The sequence below is a fragment of the Strigops habroptila genome, chromosome 16 (assembly GCF_004027225.2).
Source record: "Strigops habroptila isolate Jane chromosome 16, bStrHab1.2.pri, whole genome shotgun sequence".
Taxonomy (NCBI): domain Eukaryota; kingdom Metazoa; phylum Chordata; class Aves; order Psittaciformes; family Psittacidae; genus Strigops; species Strigops habroptila.
In genome coordinates this window covers 999,746-1,021,002 of record NC_044292.2, presented here as the reverse complement: position 1 = coordinate 1,021,002, position 21,257 = coordinate 999,746, and the positions used below count along the sequence as shown (strand labels likewise).

Here is a 21,257-nt window from a genome sequence, read left to right as displayed (position 1 = left end):
CTAGAATCCTTTATAAGCTTACCTGCTCCTGCAATGATGGCCTGAGCCAAAGGAAAAATGAATTGTCACAATATTCCCTGGAATTCCACTTGAAAGTAGAATTCTTTAAACATTCTGGCCAGATGAATGTAAAACCCTACTGCAAACCTGTACAGAGCAATGTTGGATTCTGACTGCAGATCAGCTCCAATTGTTAGCACTAAGAATGTAAGCTGTTACACCCAAGCTACAAGGAGAGCCATGGATGTAACCCTTCTAATCACAACCAGAAGGCAGTGGGGCGGCTGAGCCTGTAACTCAGGGCAGAAGATGATTTTGTGGTCATCACTTCAAAGCTTAGTGCCCTTCGTTAAGGGAAGAGAGTCGAAGGGAGGTGATGTAATATTCACAGTGTTTCTGGACTATGAGCTTTGTGATTCCTAATTACATATTTGGAACTAGGCCACGGTCAGTATAGCTGTTAAGAAAAGCCAGGCAGTGCAGAAAAGGGGGAGAGAGGGATTATAGTCTCTCAACTGTAATCATCCTAATGGCAAGGTATAAAATAAATACATTCAAAGAGAGACTGTGCTCAAAGTGGCAGCCAAAATACTGAAAACTCATTGTACCATTCCAGTATTACAGCCCCTTCTACTTCAAAATTCATTCTGTTGTAATTGCATACAGCTTATATTGGCCAAATATTTCCATTGGGTTTTTCTACAGCTATTTTGGTAGAGAGGGATTCCTTTTCTTTGCTAAACACTTGGGTGTTTAGGATTTTCATCCAGAACTAATGGCACTGCATGCCCAAAATCAGACTCAATCCCTTGCAAAACAGGAGTGAAAATGCCTTTCCCAGCTGGCAACCCCCTCTGCTTTGTATGGGAAGATGATCTTGTTTAAACCGAGTGCTTGCACCACCTCTTTTCTGTTGGTATCCATGCCACGGATTTTGCAACCTTGCAACAATAGATGGTTTCATTTCATAACAAGGCCATAATTTTTATCTCAAGGCCCTCACAGTCATTTCTTTTAGAGATGTGACTGGTTTTAATTCTCTAAGACATAACTGTACTACAGGAAGAGAAGAATGTTAGTCATCCCCTTAACAAAAGAACATCACTACATTTTAGGCTTCAGTGAATGACTGCAAATTGCAGTAAAGAAAACGTGCAGAAACACTGTGGTTTCTAGAATAAACACAAACTTGTTCTGGAGACAGACCATGGGGACTGTATTGGCCTTGTGTGACAAGGTTTTAGCAGCAGGGGGCTACAGGGGTGACTTCTGTGAGAGGCTGCTAGAAGCTTCCCCCATCTCCAACAGAGCCAATGCCAGCCAGCTCCAAGACAGACCTGCTGCTGGCCAAGGCCAAACCCGTCAGCATTGGTGGTAGCACCTCTGGGATAATGTATTTAAGAAGGGGGAAAAAGTTGCCACACAGGAGCAACTGAAGCTGGAGAGAGGAGTGAGAATATGTGAGAGCAACAGCCCTGCAGACCCCAAGGTCAGTGAAGAAGAAAGGAGGAGGTGGTCCAGGCAGCGGAGCAGATTTCCCTGCAGCCCATGGTGAAGCAGGCTGTCTGCCTCCACAGCCACAAACTGAGGCACTCTGCAGTGGTCTGGAAATGAAGATGTTTATGCTCTCTCACATTCCAAAAATACTAAGAACAACTTCCGTAGCCAGTGTCTTACTAAAGAGAAGATGATTTGAAACAGTCACAGCTTCATCACTGAGTTTAACACCATTAAATTTGTATTTTGGCTAAAAATAAGAAGGAGAAGGGGTTACAATCCTTGTACACAGCTCTCATTTACAAAGTAAACCAGTTAGCTCCATGCTTTGGATATGAACTCACCTATATGAGTCTCCATCTCTGTTGTAGTCACACAATAGATAGTCTTTTCCTACCACCTTATCTCGCGCAATCTTCAGTGGCTGATCAACGGAGGAGAGGAGATCTTCGCAGAGGCTTGGGACCTGTTTGGAGGGCAGAGAGGGTAACACACTCAGGTTAAAAGGGATCAGCATCCTGGAGAACAGATTTTGCTCTTCACAGCCCACATCTGCCCCAGAGCCAGAAACCCTTTCAAACCAGAACTAAAACAAGCTGCACTTTACGTACAACACAGGCCTATGGTCCCATCTCCAGTAATTTCAGCTTTCATTACCTAACCACTAGTGTGGTCCAGTACATTTCAATATATACATCCTCAGTGTTAGCTTTTTGCCAAAGCCAGCCAGTAAAGTGATTGTCAAGGACTGATGAATAAAGGTAAATATTTATAATGGAGAGAAATGAGGGAGCTGCTAATACAGCACCCACCATCCGTCCACCAGAGCGGGTTTTGCACAGGCTCCTGCTCTGGCTAGGGTTTGGAATAGTTTCCAGGCAGCTGGCCAAACATTACCACGTTGGCTAGTAAAAATCTGCGTGTCTGTGTGTGCACATGCAAAGTCAAACACATCTCCTACACAGGTAGCTTTAACGGCTTCAGATCCCCAGCTGGCCCCTGTGCTTCTTGCAGGGAAAGACCACAAGATCTGCTCTCAATGTGGCAGAGAGGCTTTAATGTACTCCAGAGAGATGACACTGTGCAGCCTGAAGGTACCATGAATGCAAGCACAAGCAAATTCCATCCTGTGGCCTCTTGTGATCAACATCCATATCAATATCGTGTGATCAATATCGATATCTGTTATCAGTAGCCATACTCCCATACTGCAGGCTTTGGCCACACTGGTGGTTCCTCCAGGAACTCTATCTCTCTACATACTTTAGGGCACCAAGGGACCATCAACAAATCATTCCTGAAGCTATTACTAAACAATTAGCACATTGTGTGTTTCCCTTGGGAAAAGCATTCTAGATTTCACTGCAAGGGAAAGGACTCAAGTAAAACGCCCTTTCCCAACAGCAAGTTGGGAATGCAACAGGATCTAGGACAATCGGCAAGTTCTTGAATATATTGGTGACAACATGCTGAAACGGAAGATAAAAGAAATAAGGAATGTGGGATCTCTTCTGCACCTCATTCTCCATTGTAGAGATGAAAACCTGATTGAGAACATGAAGACAAAAGGCAATCGAGGGTAAAATGAATCATGAAGTGATGAATTCGCGACTCAAGAGGAATGAAAAGGGGGAGGAGGAATGAAGAAATATGGACACGTGCTTTCTTCTTTTCCAGCCAGCTCTTCAGTGACCTGTGTGAGTACATTTTCAAAGGGAAGAAGTCCCTTTGAAACCAAACAATTCGAGGTGCAGGCAGTGCCCAAAGCATAAGCACAAATTATTTCAATGCACTAGATATAACACAAGAGATCAAACTGCCTGAAACAAAACCATTCCCAATCCCAATCCCAAGGGAGTAACATACAGAGGATATTAGTTTAAAGCAAGCAGGGATGAATAGAAACCAACATAACCACAGAAGACCTAAAAACCCCCAAAACCAAAGGACAAAGATGTGGCTGGCAAGAAATGCAACACCTAAAGCATACAAATCACCCTGCAACACACACACACCAGGGGAAAAATCAAGATAATGGTTGGTAACTTTACTGACAGTGCTGAAAAGCCCAAAACCATTAGTCTGAGGTGGTTTACTTTGGTCTATATAGGGCATAATGTGGAAGTGAGTGATACCTGAAGGGCCCAGATTAACAAGGTATTCATATAAAGCTAGATGCCTTCTCCAGGAGTCAGCATCTGATACTCAAGAGCTGGTTGAAGTAACCTCAAAACCATTCCACATTCACGGAACAAATAAAGGTGGACAGGAAGCAAAGAGCTTTTAGGAAAATCTTTCACTTTTTCTGAAGACAGACAACCCTAATACTGCTAGAAATCAGCAGTGTCATGGCCCAAGTGAAGTGGAGATGATGTATCTGTGGCCACGAGCCCATCTGGTTCCACTTTGGCTCTTCCTTCGCTTCTCCATTAGCTATTAATTTTAGGCTGACTCTTCAGGCAGAGAGCAACTTGAGATGACTGCTTTGGTTTCAGGTGCACACACAGCAGACCCAAAGCACCTCATCACGAAGAGCTTTGCTCCATGTTGTTCCTAAAAGGACCAGCTGAATGTATTTCTTCTTCTTGCCGGCTGCTCCCTGGCCAGCTGCCCATCAGCACGAGATAAGTGTCTAGAACAGTCTCTTCAACCTCAAATGCAGTCAAATGATGTGCATTTAGAATGAGTAATGGTGATGAAAACACCATTTGGAGAAAAGTGGCATTTTTCCCAGACTCTGTTTCTGTTCCATTTCTTTGGGAAAAGCCCTACACTACACATGTGGTAAGGGAGCATGAGAGGTCTCGCTGGACAAGTCTTCAAGCTCCAATACACATACAAAGCATTTTCAAAAGAAGCCCCAAACTCACGACAGAGTCAAGCCCCTCCAGAAAAGCTCCCAATAACCACCTGCATTTACAACCTTTACAAAAATCCAAAGATTAACGCTTAGGTTTAACTTTCTTTTAAAAATAGCACATGCCTGGTGTGGTGTTCCCATAGGGCTTAGTGGGAGAGGAAAAACCTCTCACTGAGCAGAAGGAACTCATATGTTTTTAAGATGCAATCACAGGATCCCAGCCTGGTTTGGGTTGGAAGGGACCTTAAAGCTCCTCCAGTTCCAGCCCCTGCCATGGGCAGGGACACCTTCCACTAGAGCAGGTTGCTCCAAGCCCCTGTGTCCAACCTGGCCTTGAACACTGCCAGGGATGGGGCAGCCACAGCTTCTCTGGGCACCCTGTGCCAGCGCCTCAGCACCCTCACAGGAAGAGCTTCTGCCTCAGAGCTCATCTCAGTCTCCCTCTGGCAGGTTAAAGCCATTCCCCTTGGCCTGTCCCTACAGGCCCTTGTCCAAAGCCCCTCTCCAGGTTTCCTGGAGCCCCTTTAGGCCCTGGAGCTGCTCTAAGGTCTCCCCTTAAGGAGCCTTCTCTTCTCCAGGGTGACCCAGCTCAGCCCTCTCAGCCTGGCTCCATAGGAGAAAGATACTCACTAAAGCATGCTATTACACTAGAATACTCCATTGTAACAGCATGCTATATATCCATTACCTCTTTGGTACAGACACCCCACAGGACATAAGGCAATATATCTCTTCTCCTTCTTTCAGGATAAAACAGGGAAGAAAACCCACTCATCTACTTTGGAATGAACTAGACAATTTCAGGCAGTGTCTCTAAAGTGAACAGAGATACTCCAGCTGATGGAACTCCTCCTCTAATATCAGCAACTCCCCCAAGTGGCCACAGTTATCCCAAGAGAACCATTTCTGTATCATTTATTACATCAACTTTCAACAGCTGCTGTAACTTCCGTAAGGATGCATTTACAAGATTAGGCGTTACTGGTTTTCCTCTTCTATACTGGCAAGTTCTTTACAGGGCAAATGCAGTCATTTGAACAAGATAATCTGCAGCTTTAAAACATTTCAGCTGCATGTTCACGAGGACTATTTGATTCCTTCTGAATTTAGATCCTTTTGCATTGGAGAACACGCATGATATGGAATTTGGCCCAGCCAGGCTAAGCCAGCTGCTGCAATGCCAAGCACTGAGCAATACTTTCCACTACGCATATACCTTTCCTTATGTTCTTCTCCATGTCAAGCATTGAGTCTTCCCAAAGCATTTTGATCACTTTTGTGCACATTCAGTTTATATTTAGCAAGAAAACATCCAAAATCCCAGCAAAGACAACTCTGCTTGGGAGACCAACCTATCCTCTGAGTTTCCAGTCTCAAACAGTGGATCTGTGTTGGTAATTTTCCTTATTAGCTTGTTCTGTGTTAACTGAAAAGCCAAAATGAATTTAGGTGCCAAGAGTCATTATATAGGGAACTCGGACTTCAATTTAGAAAGGCAAGAATTAACCCACTCCCCCAGCCAAACACTGCAATACCAAAGCAGGGGGGTTGTTTCATTCATCACTGCACTATAAATAAGTGTCACTGGAGTTGAAAACACTGGAGCAATGAGGATTGTTTTATAAGCAAAGACTGGGCTCCCACCTTTATTTTGACACAAGTTTGCCCCACTCCAAGCAGTGGGAGGCCGCATGTTGAATACAGGCTTAACCTTGTGTCTTTAGCTAAAGGCCATCATTAATTTCATTCGGTCCACAGTGTACTCTGGACTCTAATGCACCCATGTTTCCACAAATAAGCACTCAATCATCTATTATGGTGCTTGTAGGATAGTCAGGGAGCGAGACCACCCTCACTGGGCATTAGAAAAGAAGAAAGGAGGAGGAGCTCTGGGGGTCTGGGCTGAGCCACGCAGCTGAACAGCAGCATCATTCAGGAGCACATACCACGCAACAGAGCACTGTGGTTGTGGGATATACAATGAATGTGCAGTACAGAGAGGGGGAAAAGCTGAATGAAAAGCGAGTTAAGCATAATCCTGCATGTTGAACAAGGATTCTGTTGTCTTGGGTAACAGTATCTCCAGCAGAGCAAGGCAGGTATGTGACAGTGTTTTAATTAAGTCAACTGTGCTGCTATCAAGACAATAATCACTTGTGCCAAAGCTGAACCGTACACTCTGGAGCAGCCAACTAATAATCCTTCCTTCTTCACCCACTCTATGTTAAAGGAACTTTATCACTAGACAACTCGTTCTGAATTATTTCAATATGATTAACTAGCATCTAAAAAGTTCAGCAGCAACAAGGCCAATGCTTTAGCTCTTCATGGCTTACACACACTCCCAGCCTTGCTTTGAGCATCAGATTCTGATCACAGAACACCAAGGTTGAAGGGACCTCAAGGATCAGCTGGTCCAACCTTTCTAGGCAAAGCATGATGGAGAGTAGAAGCCCAGCACCCTGCCCAGCCCAATCTTAGAAGTGCTCGTGTTGGGCAATCAAATCCTGCACTTACACAGTCAGTGGCTTACTAAGCCACTCAACTAGAGTACATTAAGGCTGTTGTTTTCTCCTACCGCCTTGACTGAAGTGAATCATATTTACAACTGAAGCAGCAGTGTTGCTGGTGCAAGGTTCTGTCCCTGGAAATAGCCTCTTTTTTCCCATGTTTACTCAGAGGTCAGTTGCGTGCAAGAGCTCCACAGGAACCTTTACACACTGGAAAAATATGCTAAATGCAGCAAAATTAAAGATGAGAAGACACATTTCTTCCTTAAAGACCCAGAAGGAAGATGAAGACAGCTTCAAGAGCTTAGAAAGGCAGAGCTCAGATCCATTTGTCTTTTGAATTCACAGCTATAATACGCAGGTATCTCAGCACACATGTGACTAGAGCAGGTTTTAATTAAAAGCCACATCCAAAGAGGAAAGAGAGTATTTTCATTGCATGCAAAGACCTGATTTTCTTTATTAAGACAACTTATACCATTACAGAAGTGTACAAAACCACTGCTCACATCACTTGGGGACATCGCTCGATGGCAAAGAAGAGCCCACACAAGTTACTGGGCACTCCTGCAAACTCCCCCTCTTCAGCTCAGATCCTTCCCCTCGGGGCCAGCATCTAATAAAACATTATTATACTTTTTCTGAGTCATGGCACAGCCTCAGAATTTCCTGTTCCTGCAGAACACAGCCACGGCCTAACGGATGTTGTGGAAACCCAAGAAGGAAGCCTGGCTCCGCTCAGCTTGGACCTAAAACCACTTGGAAAGTCACTCCCACAGATCCACACATTGCTCAACCTTAATTTGATCCATCAGATGTCCAAGGGCCACACATTCTTCAAGCTTTGTTTATTAAATGGACTTTTGTGTTCAAGACCAGATGTAATTGATACTGGAGAAACAGCTCAGCTTTATTCAAGTATTTGCACTGAATTCGAGCACTGCAAGAATTAGCAAAACCAAAATGAAAACTAATCAGCTTCTCTGGAAAAAGGCAAAATGTTAACTGGAATTGGCAATCCCACCTTGTCCAGTTAGTGATGGCCCATGGCAGAAACACTGATTACAGGATTTATCTATTCAGCTCCAGGAGCTCCATTTGCAAAGTTCAGAAACCAGGATCCTTGCATTCTTCCGGTGATCTGCTGCATAAATAGGGCTTTTGCTGCATTCCGCCATCCTGTGGCTTATGGGAAACAAAAGCCAGCCATCTGGCAGCCCCAACTGGAGTGCCCCAGCCTTTGACTAGTGACCTGGCAGGTGAAGGCTTCTGTATCTCATTACCAGTCCCAAGTCCCAGGAGCCATCACAGCATATCAATATCTTGGGAAGTCTTGACTATTTGTGTCAAGAGTCCAGCTGGTGTTGGAGACATCCAGCCACAGTGAAGGGATATACAGAGGCATGTTCTCACCAGTGATGTTGCTATGTCCCAGCTTCTCCCCCCCCCCATCTTTAAAGAGATTAGATAGGTTTCTAATCAGTATTCAAGCTCACCAAGTGATCCCCACACACACTCCTTTAAACAGACATTTTAGGGGTCTCTAACACCAGCAGTGCAGAGGCAGGAGCTTGGAAGAAAAGAAAGGCAGAGTTTAGGCTTAAAAAGAGTAAGTGACTATGAAGCCAGAAGTGAAATTCCCTTTTACAACCTCCTACAAGTGGGGTTGCAGCTCTAAGCCAAGCCTCACATTAACAATTTACATACATTCACTGCTACCTCCTGTTGCCATCAAGATATCCAGTGGTAATCTCTTCTAGCTGGAAAACTCGGGCTTACAGCCCCTCACCGAGTAGAAAACTGGCTCTCAACAACCATAAACCCATTCAGAGAGCCAGAGCCCCTCGTTTAGCCAATAATCCTCATGTTCACATCCCAACAGGCTGCTGGTGGCATAGAATTTATCATCCAAGCCAGGAAGAACAGGTCACACACTCTGCTTTGAGACCACGAGGCTGGCAATGCACTTCTGCTTCTCTTTGCACTGAGTCTGATGGGGTTTAACCACCTTCCCCATCACTAGGTGCTCAGCTGCCATCTGCACTCAATTATTTTATCTTTCTCCTCCATACAGCAGAGGCTTTTGGACTCCAAACACAAAAAGCTCCAGTCACAGTCTCATGTTCTTTATGGGCTGTGCACACCAAGCAAGGCAGATTGCCTTGGGCAGGGGGGGGATACATTCTCTAGCTTCATCTATCTTCAGTTACTGAAGGCATCCAGGCAGACTTGAGACTTGCCTGGGGGCACATCAGCTCCATGAAGCAAGGTCCTGAATATTGTGCAAATATTGCAAAATCCTGAGTTTGTTTTTAAATTCTCCATTCTGGGACTTTCAGAGAGTAACACATCCTGCTAAAAATACTGCAGCATTCTCCTGTGATGAGCAAGCAAAGACGATCACCTCCTAGATCTTTAATTGCAAACAGAGCCTTGAAACATAACCAGTAACATTACTGGCTGCTGTATCTATACAAAACTCCACTCCTCCATGGCAGCATAACTTGATCCTGTACTTCCAGAAAGCTTTCCCTTTGGGGAATAAGCTGAGCTTTATTTGAGTACCAGGCTTAGCGGGAAAAGACAGGAAGGTGGTTGTGGCTGTGAGCAGCCCCACGCTCCTGGTGAATCTGCAGTTGCGTAAGGACAATTCTCCATCCCTTTTATTGCCATCAGATTTTCCTGACTCAGCTAGATTTTCCATCTAATTTATATTATACACAGGCAAACATCCAAACCAAACCCAGCAGGAAACTCCTACCTGCAAGGGGAACCTGCTGAACTGCCACCAAGCTGGAGAGCACAGTCACTGAGACAATCGTGTCCCAGACCCGTTATCTGCTGCACATGGCCCATGAGCACAACAGATCCAACTGCCAGCTCCCAGCTCTCCCTTGAAGCCACATCAGTGAAGCTGCTTGCAGAAACACCCACCAAAGGCTTCTGGAGGCTGTGACCCAGCATCTATCACTGACCTGCCCTGTTACTGTGCTGGAAGGCGTCCTAGGAAGAGATCCTTCACGGCAGCACTACCCGAAAGCAGATGCCTCCTTCAGGGTTTCTCTTGGAAAGGACACAACTAAAAAAGGGAGCTCTCCCAGCTTCCTTACTTCAGTGATACCAAAAACCATTTCCACCTAGAAAATACCCTTAATATACTCCTTCAGCAAGTGATGAGAACAGATGTGATTCAGAACTGACTTCTAGGAGAAGCACAATATCACCAGCAGCAGCTTCTGGACAATGTGAGGCACTGAAGAGGTGAGACAGTATTTATGCTACACAGCTAAGAGTTGTATTAATGTTACAAGTGCTACCACCAGGCCTATCACAAACGCACTCCAGAGCAGGGCAATCACCTTTAACACTTCTCTTATGCAAACTGCTTTGCAGTTCAGACTTGGTTCACAGGTAGATGCTCCAAAGCTTCAGTTATCCCAGATTCCAAAGGAGCTATATGGAAAATCATTCTAGTTAAATTAGTTGTCATTAAAAAGGTATGTGCCTCCACTGCACTCTTTTTGTGGACATTTAGAAGGACATTTTGACAGCCCCCAAATAGTCTATTTACAAATAAAGGCTCACTGAATTCCAACCAGTGTCCCCCATGCCAAGGCACATTACCAGCACCAGCACAGCTTCTTTCAGACTGGACCTCTGGAGTCCTGTGATTGACAAGGTCTCTAATGAACTCTAATTGCAGACTGTGCAACAACAGATGTGGTAAAAGGGCAAACCACAAACTGGTTTGTTAATGAATGAGAAGTGTCTGGTCTGATAAGGGCCAGTGACCTGAAAATTCTCCTCTTCCATCCACCCTTTTACGTCATGTTTAAGTTTGGGCCCTTTCCCTTGGCAGCCCAACACTTGGGGGCAGTAACATACAGCCTTGAACACGTTCCATGGACTCATGTTGGCACCAAGATACTCTTAGTAGCAGCAGAGGATGGCTTTGACAAAGTAAGAGGGACCTTCATGCTGTTATCCTTCCCACAAGGAATTCCAAGCCTTGGGGGTAGACATCAGCTCCCCGCTATATTTGTATATTAAATGTTCTCCAAAACTAAGACGTTTTTAAGTCTTAGAATGGTTTGGGTTGAAGGGACCTTAAAGCTCCTCCAGCCCCAACCCCTGCCATGGGCAGGGACACCTTCCACTAGAGCAGGTTGCTCCAAGCCCCTGTGTCCACCCTGGCCTTGAACACTGCCAGGGATGGGGCAGCCACAGCTTCTCTGGGCAACCTTCAACCTACAAAAGTCCATCTTCATCTCCCTTCCAATGGATCTTAAACAGCAAAACAGCAGCTTCACTCTCAGTCGGGACATCAGTTCCTATGGAAAGACCACGGCGAGCTGAGCTGCAGCAGACTTCAAAGTAATAACCTAAGCTTCACACAGAAAAAGATGATGTGGGCTCTGCTTCATGTCTGCTGCAGCATGGCAGTGTAATGAAGCAAGGAAACCAAGCACAAAGGGAGCAGAAATCAGGGTGCCATCTTCTATAACTGTGTGTCATGGTTTAGTGGTGGCCTCAATGATCTTAAAGGTCTCTTCCAACCTAGTTAATTCTATAATTCTATCACAAATTTAATGAACCTGTGCACACTTGCCATGCATTTGGAGTTTGACCTTTCCTTTCAAGGAGGTTATTGTCTAGTAATGGTACAGGAAACAGAATGAGAATGTCAGCTTTAAAGGTCTGGATGAAACTTGCCAAAAAAGGTCAAAAAACTATTGCTGCAGTCTGGTTTATGATGTTTTTGGAACTATTACAGGTGGCAATGCATACAGGCTAACTGGAACATAGACTTCAGCCTTGTGGAGGTCAGGCTGAGAGCAGCTGCAGAAGAGCTCTACAGATGTCTCAACAATAAAGAGATCACACTGGATTTAACAAATCATTTCACTTCTCCCCCAGAGAAGGGCCTGCAATGGGTAATGTGGGAATCACACAGACCCTCCTCCTAACAAGCATCCAACTGCTCTGGTTTATGTTACACTTGCAATAGGAAGAGAAGCCCGGGGAGCGCGTTGCTGATGGAAAGCATGTAGAGCACTAATGAGCACCATCCAAAAGCAATTCCAACCTTTAGAGGTAAGCAGCAATTTTGTGAGTCATTAAAAAAACTTCATACCAATTATACAGCCAAGCTTCACATAGCTCCCCAAACAGCTTGTCTGGAATGGTCCCTGGAGCTGCTCAAACCCTGATACCTGTCCAGTCCTCCCAACTTCACCCGAAACCCAACCATGTCACCTCAGATCACAGCAGTGATTTCATTCCTGTGTCCTACCTCCACAAAAGTGATGCTTCAGGTTGCCAAGAGTTTTGGTGGCACAGATGTAGCCCATTACTAAATGGTTTCAAGAAGGAGAAATAATCCCTTCCTGCAGGGAGTCATTTCTTTTCTGACCCACAGAGCTTTCTTACCTGTACCTTGGCTTATGGAAGTAAAAGCAGTATTTAAGTAGAGTTTGATAAATTGAAGTCAGCCACTACAGATAAGACAAAAGGCTTAATTCAAAGGTCTAACAGCCTTGTTCCAGCCTCAATATCCTCTGTCTGCAAAGACTTAGAAGCTTAGGTCAGAAATAAGGAATATATTTTGACTGGACAACAGAAATAAGTTTTCCCAGCTACCCATACAAAAGGTTCTGTATAGATTAAATCCATATTTCAGGAAGTTACTCCACAGGCAACTGTGCCACACAGTGTTTTAAGGAGCAACTGACACTCAGTAGCCTCTTATAGCCCAACTGTGCATCACAGGATGTGAGGCAATCATAATCCTGTGTAATGAGCACAGTCAGTGCTCATTAAGTTAGTTTTCTTCGCTAGCAATTCACAAAAGGAAAACCACCGTTTCAGGTGCAAGCAGAAAACAGGGAGTGGGCACAAGATGGTTGGCCACTGGATACTCACTGAAGTGCAGAACACCTGAGAGAGCATAAATTATAAACAGATTTGGGTGTTCTGACATATTCTGTATCACAAACCTCTTTGAAGTGCCACAGCACACCCATTGCAGGGGTCCTGTGTCAAACTACAAACAGGCAGGTAACTCCTCAGGAGACACCACACATGCACAAGGACATGCATCAACTTTGTATAAACTCCCCCAAATTATTTCTACTAAACAGCAGCCTCCAAACCAGTTATGACTTCATCGAGAAAGCTGTTAATGCCCCTTCATCCCAAAGCATGTCCATGCATACACAGTAGGACCTGCTGGCTTGCCCAAAGTAAACATGTAGACTCCTGACATCGTTTGGGCAAGTGCTGTATTCTTCAACCTTGCCACTGGACAAGGAGAGAAACAAATCACCACACCTCTGAGGTGCTTCAGAAGATGTTCTTACACACCAGATCTCCATTACACCCAGGGCTCGGGTCGGAGCATCCAATACTCACCAAGTCAATGAGGTCACTGAGATTCTTCTCTATCTGCTGTGGAGGCAGACGCCTCATCAAATCCAAGGCACAATCCAGCTGCTGGTCACTCTGCAGAAACAAGAACAGGGTTATTGATGATATTCCATCACAGGGTGAACACAGAACACATTGACACACACGTACAGGAACTACAGTGCTTGCTGCCTCCTCCAATACCAGAGATCCAGTTTCTAGTCCTAAGCAGCAGTATGTTTTGTATTAGTACAAACAGATTTCAATAAAGCTCAGCACCATTTGAGCACAGATTATTGACTTGGTGTTGCAAAAAGCGTTACAGACTATGGATTTAAGCACACACCTTTAACTGGGGTCATGCTGCCAGTTCAACACGGTGCTGTTGATGGAAAGGAGTCCAGTCCTTACCTCACCCAAAAACTGGTTCCAACATTGTGCAAATGTTTAGTGCACTGGTTTTCTGTGCTATCTCTACAGTAATCTGGGGTAGGGAACTGAAAGTTCCCTCTCCCAAAGCAGTTTGAACATTTCCTCATTTGTATTGTGCCATTCAGCTTGAGATAACTCGTATCCAAGACAAAACCTGCTCCAATACAGAGCACCCTTTCCCTCCTTCTTTATTGAAAAACCAGAATGAAACACACACACAAAGTATGATCCATGATTTCCTTCTTCCTACAACACACACACCAAAAGCTGCCTGTAACAGAGAAAGCAGAGTCTTTATAGTTAAGAAATCACAGCAACATATTCCAAAGGGCTCATTGCAGCTGGTCTCACATCCAATTCTGACACACAAAAACCCCATTAAACTTCACTTCAGAGGCAGACAACATGCAGCACACATTACCAGCAACACTTGATGAGCTGACCCATGTTCTGGACATGACATTTAGCTCTCCCGCTCACCAACAGATATAAACAGACACTTTCCTGCAAGCCTAACAGCACCCAAAATCTGCTGGAGTTACTTTGATCAGGCCAGCAGCAGCTGAAGCACAGCCATTGGGTTCCACTGCTTCTTGCCCTCCCCTTTCCCTTTGCATTTCTCATCACCCATGTACAACAAGCTGAGCTTTAATTTCTCCCTCCTGTGATGTGCCAAGCTCCAAAAGTTTTAGTCAAGAAAGGCTTCAAACCTAAAGCAGCTACATTAGCACATGAGTCAAGGAGCAGCCCCCAGGTCAGGGAGAAGCAGGAAGCAAAGTTTCCTGCAATTAAGCCATACCCTTGGAATGAGGAAAGGAGGGAGCCCTCACGTCAGTAGACATCCATCAGGAAAGCTGCTCTGTAGAAGGTACTACTCATTCCCTAGCAAAAGATAAGCATTTTACAGCCAGCAAGTCACACAGACTGGCCTGGGGAGATGATATATTTACTTCTCATCCAGTTCAGGTTATAGGACATGATCTTCCATATATCTGCAATAACCTCCTGAAGATGTGAGCTTTCAGCCCAAGAAACAGGATGCACTGACACCAAGGACAGAAATCCATGACCCTGTTGTCACTGAAGGAAGATGCCTTCAAGCAACGTACATAAAACCTCCCTCCATGCTCTTTAACTACTCTGATAAGAAATCCTGGCCTGAAATGAGTCTGGAGTGAAGTTATTTATCTTGGAAAGCCACCCCAAATCGATCACTGAACTATCACCATATTCATGCACAAAAGCAACAGCCAAGAGCTTCAAAACTTATTTATCTTTATTAGATGTTCAGGGGAAGGGAAAACTACTCAATTTTCCCCACTAATCTTTCAGTCCCCAGAGAAAGATACTATTTAGATGGCCTAAGCCTCCGCAGCCCCAGCAGCCAAGCTCAGGCAGGGGACCTTTCTTCCCAAGTATTGTCTTTACCTCCCGCTATCTCTCACATCAAGGAAGGGAAGCTGGCACATGGTCACAAGGTCACACTCCTCACTTTCGGATCGTGGGAACACTTATGGAAGTGCTGCATCCGCCTCTGCCAGATGGAATTGTTTAATAGACAAAGAAACCCAGGAAAAGGTGATGTTAAAACTCACCACCACAGCCACAACCCCAGAGTAAGTGTTACACAGTGCCACAGTTTGGAAATGAACTGCACAGAATGAAGGAGTATTTACATAGAATCCCAGAGTGGTTTGGGTTGAAGGGACCTTAAAGCTCATCCAGTCCCAAGCCCCTGCCATGGGCAGGGACACCTTCCACTAGAGCAGGTTGCTCCAAGCCCCTGTGTCCAACCTGGCCTTGAACACTGCCAGGGATGGGGCAGCCACAGCTTCTCTGGGAAAAGTCTGTGCCAGCGCCTCAGCACCCTCACAGGGAAGAGCTTCTGCCTTATCTCCCACCTGAACTTCCCCTCTTTCAGTTTGAACCCATCACCCCTTGTCCTATCCCTCCAGTCCCTGATGAAGGTCCCTCTCCAGCATCCTTGTAGCCCCCTTCAGACACTGGAAGCTGCTCTGAGCTCTCCACGCAGCTTCTCTTCTCCAGCCTCAACAGCCCCAATGTTCTCAGCCTCTCTCCATACGGGAGGTGCTCCAGCCCCTGAGCATCCTCGTGGCCTCCTCTGGGCTTGCTCCAGCAGCTCCATGTCCTTCTTATGCTGGGCACACCAGAACTGCACACAGTGCTGCAAGTGGGGTCTCACAAGAGCAGAGGAGCAGGATCACCTCCTTTGACCTGTTGCTCACATATCTGCAGTGGTTTATGGTTTAACCAGAAGAACCTGGACTTAGTGGTTTTGTAACAGTATTCAATAGCTGCTGTAAAAAGACACAAGCAAGGCTGTTCGAGGCAGAGATTCTTAAAGGAGTTCAGCCGTGGCTGTGTGCAATGGACAAACAAAACCACACAAGCACATACTAACAGTATTTGCTGGTATCACAGCAGTAAAAGCACAGCTGAGCAGCAGGACTCTCCAGTCTTCTTGCAGGGCATTTAAATAATTCAACAGCTTGTCAACAGAGCTCTTAAAGCACTGAAATAAAGGCAGGTTCTGCTGTATCTCTGTCCCTAAATCTGTGGTTGCATGGTCACTTTAATCGGGTACAAATCCCTGCTGGCACAGCCAAAAAGGCAACACAAAGCACAGGGATTAGAGAGCAAAGTGGTACCTTGTGGTATTGCACACATCTGCTGTGTCCTGTTTCAGAACTGGATGGGTAATTCCAGCAGGATCTTTTGCTTCTGGTTCTTACACTGTAAGTGAAGTTTTATCACCGAGGTCTGTGGTCAAACACATCCTTTGGTTCCAGACGCTGCCGGAGGTACTTTAGGTACAAAATGATCGGACCCACAACCAAGGTGCCAAACCCAGCAACATGTGGTTCCCTGATTTTACGGAAGAGGGAACACTCCCAGGGATGTTCTACTACTGCTGTTCTGAACTGGCACGTTATTAGTGGCACTTAAAAACCCCACAAAGCCTTCACACATCTTGTGTAAGAAGGTGGTGTTCTTCATGAGCTCATGGTTGGGCTTGATGGTCTTAAAGGTCTTTTCCAACCTAGCTGATTCTATGATTCTGTGCCACCTACCTTCCTACACATTGACCCAAACTACTTCTCTGAACTTCACCTGTTCTGGATTTCCACTTACTTCTCTTGTAAGCTGCACACTGAAGCCATGGTTTCTTAGCACACCTCCAGACAAAGGATTCCTACCGAACCTTGCCTCTAGCCATGGAGAGGCTTACAAAGCCTTGCTCACTGAGCAGGTATCAGACAGGCTGGCTCCCAGTCTGGGCTGCTCCCAAAGCCAAGCTCTTTGAGGTTGCAGGATGTAATGAGCTTAGTGTTTGCTTGATAGGAGGCTGTTTTCCACCATTGCTCTGTTTCATCCAGCACTGAGCTCTTGTAGAGAAATAGGGAGTTCAGACAAATTCTAAATGAAGCTTTATTACAGCTCAAGTCCTTGAATGATTTAGAGATCACAAAGACTCTAAATATTAGCTTAGATGAAAGCTCCTTCCTAAGTTTCCTCTAAAGATGTTGGGCTATCTAGAATCTAAACATCTGCTATAGCATTCCCACGGCACTACCACAGAGAAAATGATACGAATATGTCTATAGGAGTAGCTATGTTTGCTTAGCTTCCTTCACCTACATCTGCTCTTCTCTTCAGCATCTCTGCTGGACTTAGCTTATTGCCACCAGAGAAACCCTCACAGAACAGCCACAGGTCTCTGGTCACCTTGAAACTGTGTAGAGGCTCAAAGGAAAACAAGTAGTGCTGAAAAGCAACCAGTTGTGTAAGTGTGTAGCTGCAGAGAGGCACAGCTGGACACTGTCAGGAATGCTGCTTAAAGGCTGAGTGTGGGCACATGCCCTCCAATGCAGAAAACACCAATTAAAAAGCCAGGAAGTTACTACGGGTATGCAAATCGCAGGAAATTAAACCAGGCAGAGTGCTGAACTTCCTTTTAACTCCCAGTTGTCATCTCCACTAAACTACATGATTCCTTTGGATCGGGGGACAGGGCTCAGGAAGAGCTGCTGTTCCTTAGGGGTCCCCTGGCCAGGACACTGTGTGCTGATAACATCGAGCAACAGGAGCTAACCCAAGATAACCCAAACTTGCAAGTAAACTACTTGCCATGCAGATGCCAGAGCTCATGGCACCCAAACATGCCCAGCCAAAGGGATAAACCCTATTTGCATTTTAATTTGCACAGAACTGTCACCTGATAAACAAGGTTATTCCAAGCCAAGGTACATACCCAGCACCTCTGAAACACCCACAGCATTGGCAGGACCAGTGACACTGCACTGCCTTTCCTCTTCTCCACCTGATGAGTCTACAAGTACTTTGCACTTCTATCCTCACCCATCCATTTCACTGCATACACTTAGGGAACTTCCCAGGCTTCACTCACAAGTTTTGACAACTCTCAGTTGCTACTTCTGAGACTTAACCTACACTCTGGGTTTTAAGAGGGTTTACACAAACCTGTGGCTCTACTCATTTCAAAGGCTAAGCCACTGCACTTGCACTTAAAGCTCCAAGACTGGTTTGGGCTGAAAGGACCTTAAAGCTCATCCAGTTCCGGCCCCTGCCACGGGCAGGGACACCTTCCACTAGAGCAGGTTGCTCCAAGCCCCTGTGTCCAACCTGGCCTTGAACACTGCCAGGGATGGGGCAGCCACAGCTTCTCTGGGAAAAGTCTGTGCCAGTGCCTCAGCACCCTCACAGGGAAGAGCTTCTGCCTTATCTCCAACCTGAACTTCCCCTCTTTCAGTTTGAACCCATCACCCCTTGTCCTATCCCTCCAGTCCCTGATGAAGGTCCCTCTCCAGCATCCTTGTAGCCCCCTTCAGACACTGGAAGCTGCTCTGAGGTCTCCACGCAGCTTCTCTTCTCCAGCCTCAACAGCCCCAATGTTCTCAGCCTGTCTCCATACGGGAGGTACTCCAGCCCCTGATCATCCTCATGGTCTCCTCTGGACTTGCTCCAGCAGCTCCATGTCCTTCTTATGTTGGGGACACCAGCACTGCACACAGTGCTGCAAGTGGGGTCTCACAGAGCGCAGCAGAGGGGCAGGATCCCCTCCCTGAGCTGCTGCTCACGCTCTGGGGGTGCAGCCCAGCACATGGGGGGGTTCTGGGCTCAAGCACACACTGAAGCTGGGTCATGGGGGTGTTGGACAATGAGAAGATCCCCAAGTCCTTCTCCTCAGGCTGCTCTGAATCACTTCATCCAACCTGTAGCTGTGCCTGGGATTCCTGCAGGTTTAATTCCCTGCTTGTCACAGCTTTGTTCCAACAGCTCCTGCTCATCTGACCGTGTTAGTGCTGAGCACAAACAGTCAGGCAGTTTCTTCAAGAAGCAAGCCAGGCTGCTTTCACTTCCGCATTGTGTTTCTGTATTAACACTACCCTGAGCTCACTCCTGACCCAAGAGAAACATGCTGAGATAGCTCAGTGATCCTGCAGTGGCAGCACCGCCCTATTTTAGCTCTTTCTGGGAAATAAGCACTTGGGCCACCAAATCTTTCCTGCCAGAAAGGAATAAACCTTTTATTTAAAGTGTTAAACCAAATGTAACACTTCTACTGCAGGCCCATTTTGGGCCCTGTTATGCCACAGTGGTCAGGACCCTGAAGCTAGGTTATAACAGCTAAAACAAGTCTTCAAGCTGCTTCAGACACAAGTTTTGCTCAAGACTGGCATCTGAAAAGTTATCCAGATTTAAAGTACCAGCTGGCATCTCAATCTGCAAAGAACAGAAGCCACAGAACCACAGAATGGTTTTGTGTTGGAAGGGAGCTTAAAGCTCATCCAGTTCCAACCCCTGCCACGGGCAGGGACACCTTCCACTAGAGCAGGTTGCTCCAAGCCCCTGTGTCCAACCTGGCCTTGAACACTGCCAGGGATGGGGCAGCCACAGCTTCTCTGGGAAAAGTCTGTGCCAGCGCCTCAGCACCCTCACAGGGAAGAGCTTCTGCCTCAGAGCTCATCTCAATCTCCCCTCTGGCAGGTTAAAGCCATTCCCCTTGGCCTGTCCCTCCAGGCCCTTGTCCAAAGCCCCTCTCCAGGTTTCCTGGAGCCCCTTTAGGCCCTGGAGCTGCTCTAAGGTCTCCCCTTCAGGAGCCTTCTCTTCTCCAGGCTGCCCCAGCCCAGCTCTCTCAGCCTGGCTCCAGAGCAGAGCTGCTCCAGCCCTCGCAGCAGCTCCGTGGAAATATCAGATAAAAACCTGCAGGGACACCAAAACCAGACCATTTGCTCAACTGATGCAATCTGAAGCAGCCCCACGTCAGATCATTTTGGTCACGGGTCAGTTTACCGGCAAAACCTCTTCCTAAATTAACCCAGGGCCAAAAGTACACAACCAGCAAATGACTTCTTTTTTTCCCCCCTTCCTTTTATGTTGCAGACATACCCCAGATTGTAAATCATATTATTTCCTGTCAGTTCTCCCACCAGGAATGTCTGACTAATGGTTCAGCTTTGTGGTACTAACACACTAATTTCTTTTAATTGAAACAGATCCCCAGCTTCCCCTCCTGCTTGTCATTTTAATCCTTGCCAACTTCCAGCGCCCAAAAGGCAGAAGACTCCCTTTTCAAATTACACAATAGGATAGTATTACTACAAGAAGCTTTAGCAAAGGGTTGAATTATTGTAAACCCCATGTAATAAGAAGTGCAGTAGTATGTTAAGTCACAGGATTCCCTTCTCGGCTGTCAGCATTCACTTTTGAGGCTGTTGGATGGGAAGGGGAATAACTGTGTGTGCTCTATGAATCCCAGACAAGCTCTGCCCTCATGATGTTCCCATCAGCTGCACATATTCCTTGCAATCTGGTTTTCTACATTATTTTTCCCTTGACTATTAACCCTCCTCTGGCAGATCCCAGCTAACCCCATTTGTAATGGGCTTATAAATCACAGTTCCCTGACAGCAAGGTGGACTAGTGGGAGAAACAGCAAGAGCATATTTAAGAAGCAATCAGATATAATAAAACCTGAAGCTACACTACGTTGTGGAGAGTCAAGAAAGAACAGGTCAAAGAGTATTAAAAGAACACGACACTGATGGAGACTACGTTCTCCTTCTCTTAAGCTACTTCTAGCTTTGCCTCCTCAGTTAGGATGTGATCCAGTGGCTTTTGACCACGGTGTGTGGTTAGTAACGTGTTTAGCTCCATTTGCTGTGGTCACAACCAAGCAGACAGAGCAATGGTTTAGAGTGCTCATTCCAGGAATTACAAGTGAGAAAGATTAAAGCAAGAAGTGATGGATTGGGAGATTTTAGCAGAAATTGCTGTACTCAGTCTCCCACAGCTCCCCTGTAACCAGTATTTACTTACAGAGCAATTGCACAAGTCATGTCCCAGCTTTTGCGTCAGCAAATCCCCCTCAGAGATGTTCTCCTGCAGAACATTATTGCTTTTATTCTCCTCTAATACGTAAAACATTAGAACATGCTATGGACAAGCAGAACTAACCCCAATTAACAACTGAAAACACTGTCACAGCTTGTGAGAACTCACGAGTAGGT

The 21,257-nt window shown here is 45.9% G+C and overlaps 1 protein-coding gene across 2 annotated transcripts in view; it reads right to left on the bottom strand.

Annotated features, from left to right (window-relative positions):
- The window catches only part of CAPZB (capping actin protein of muscle Z-line subunit beta), a 64,036-nt gene that overhangs the window by 31,110 nt on the left and 11,669 nt on the right, over positions 1-21,257 (bottom strand). For both annotated transcript variants that reach the window (XM_030507608.1, XM_030507609.1), the window contains exons 2-3: positions 13,279-13,368; positions 1,842-1,963 (exon numbers count right to left, since the gene is read on the bottom strand). In XM_030507608.1, coding sequence (XP_030363468.1) covers positions 1,842-1,963; positions 13,279-13,368 — 212 coding nt within the window. The remainder of the gene's footprint in view (positions 1-1,841; positions 1,964-13,278; positions 13,369-21,257) is intronic.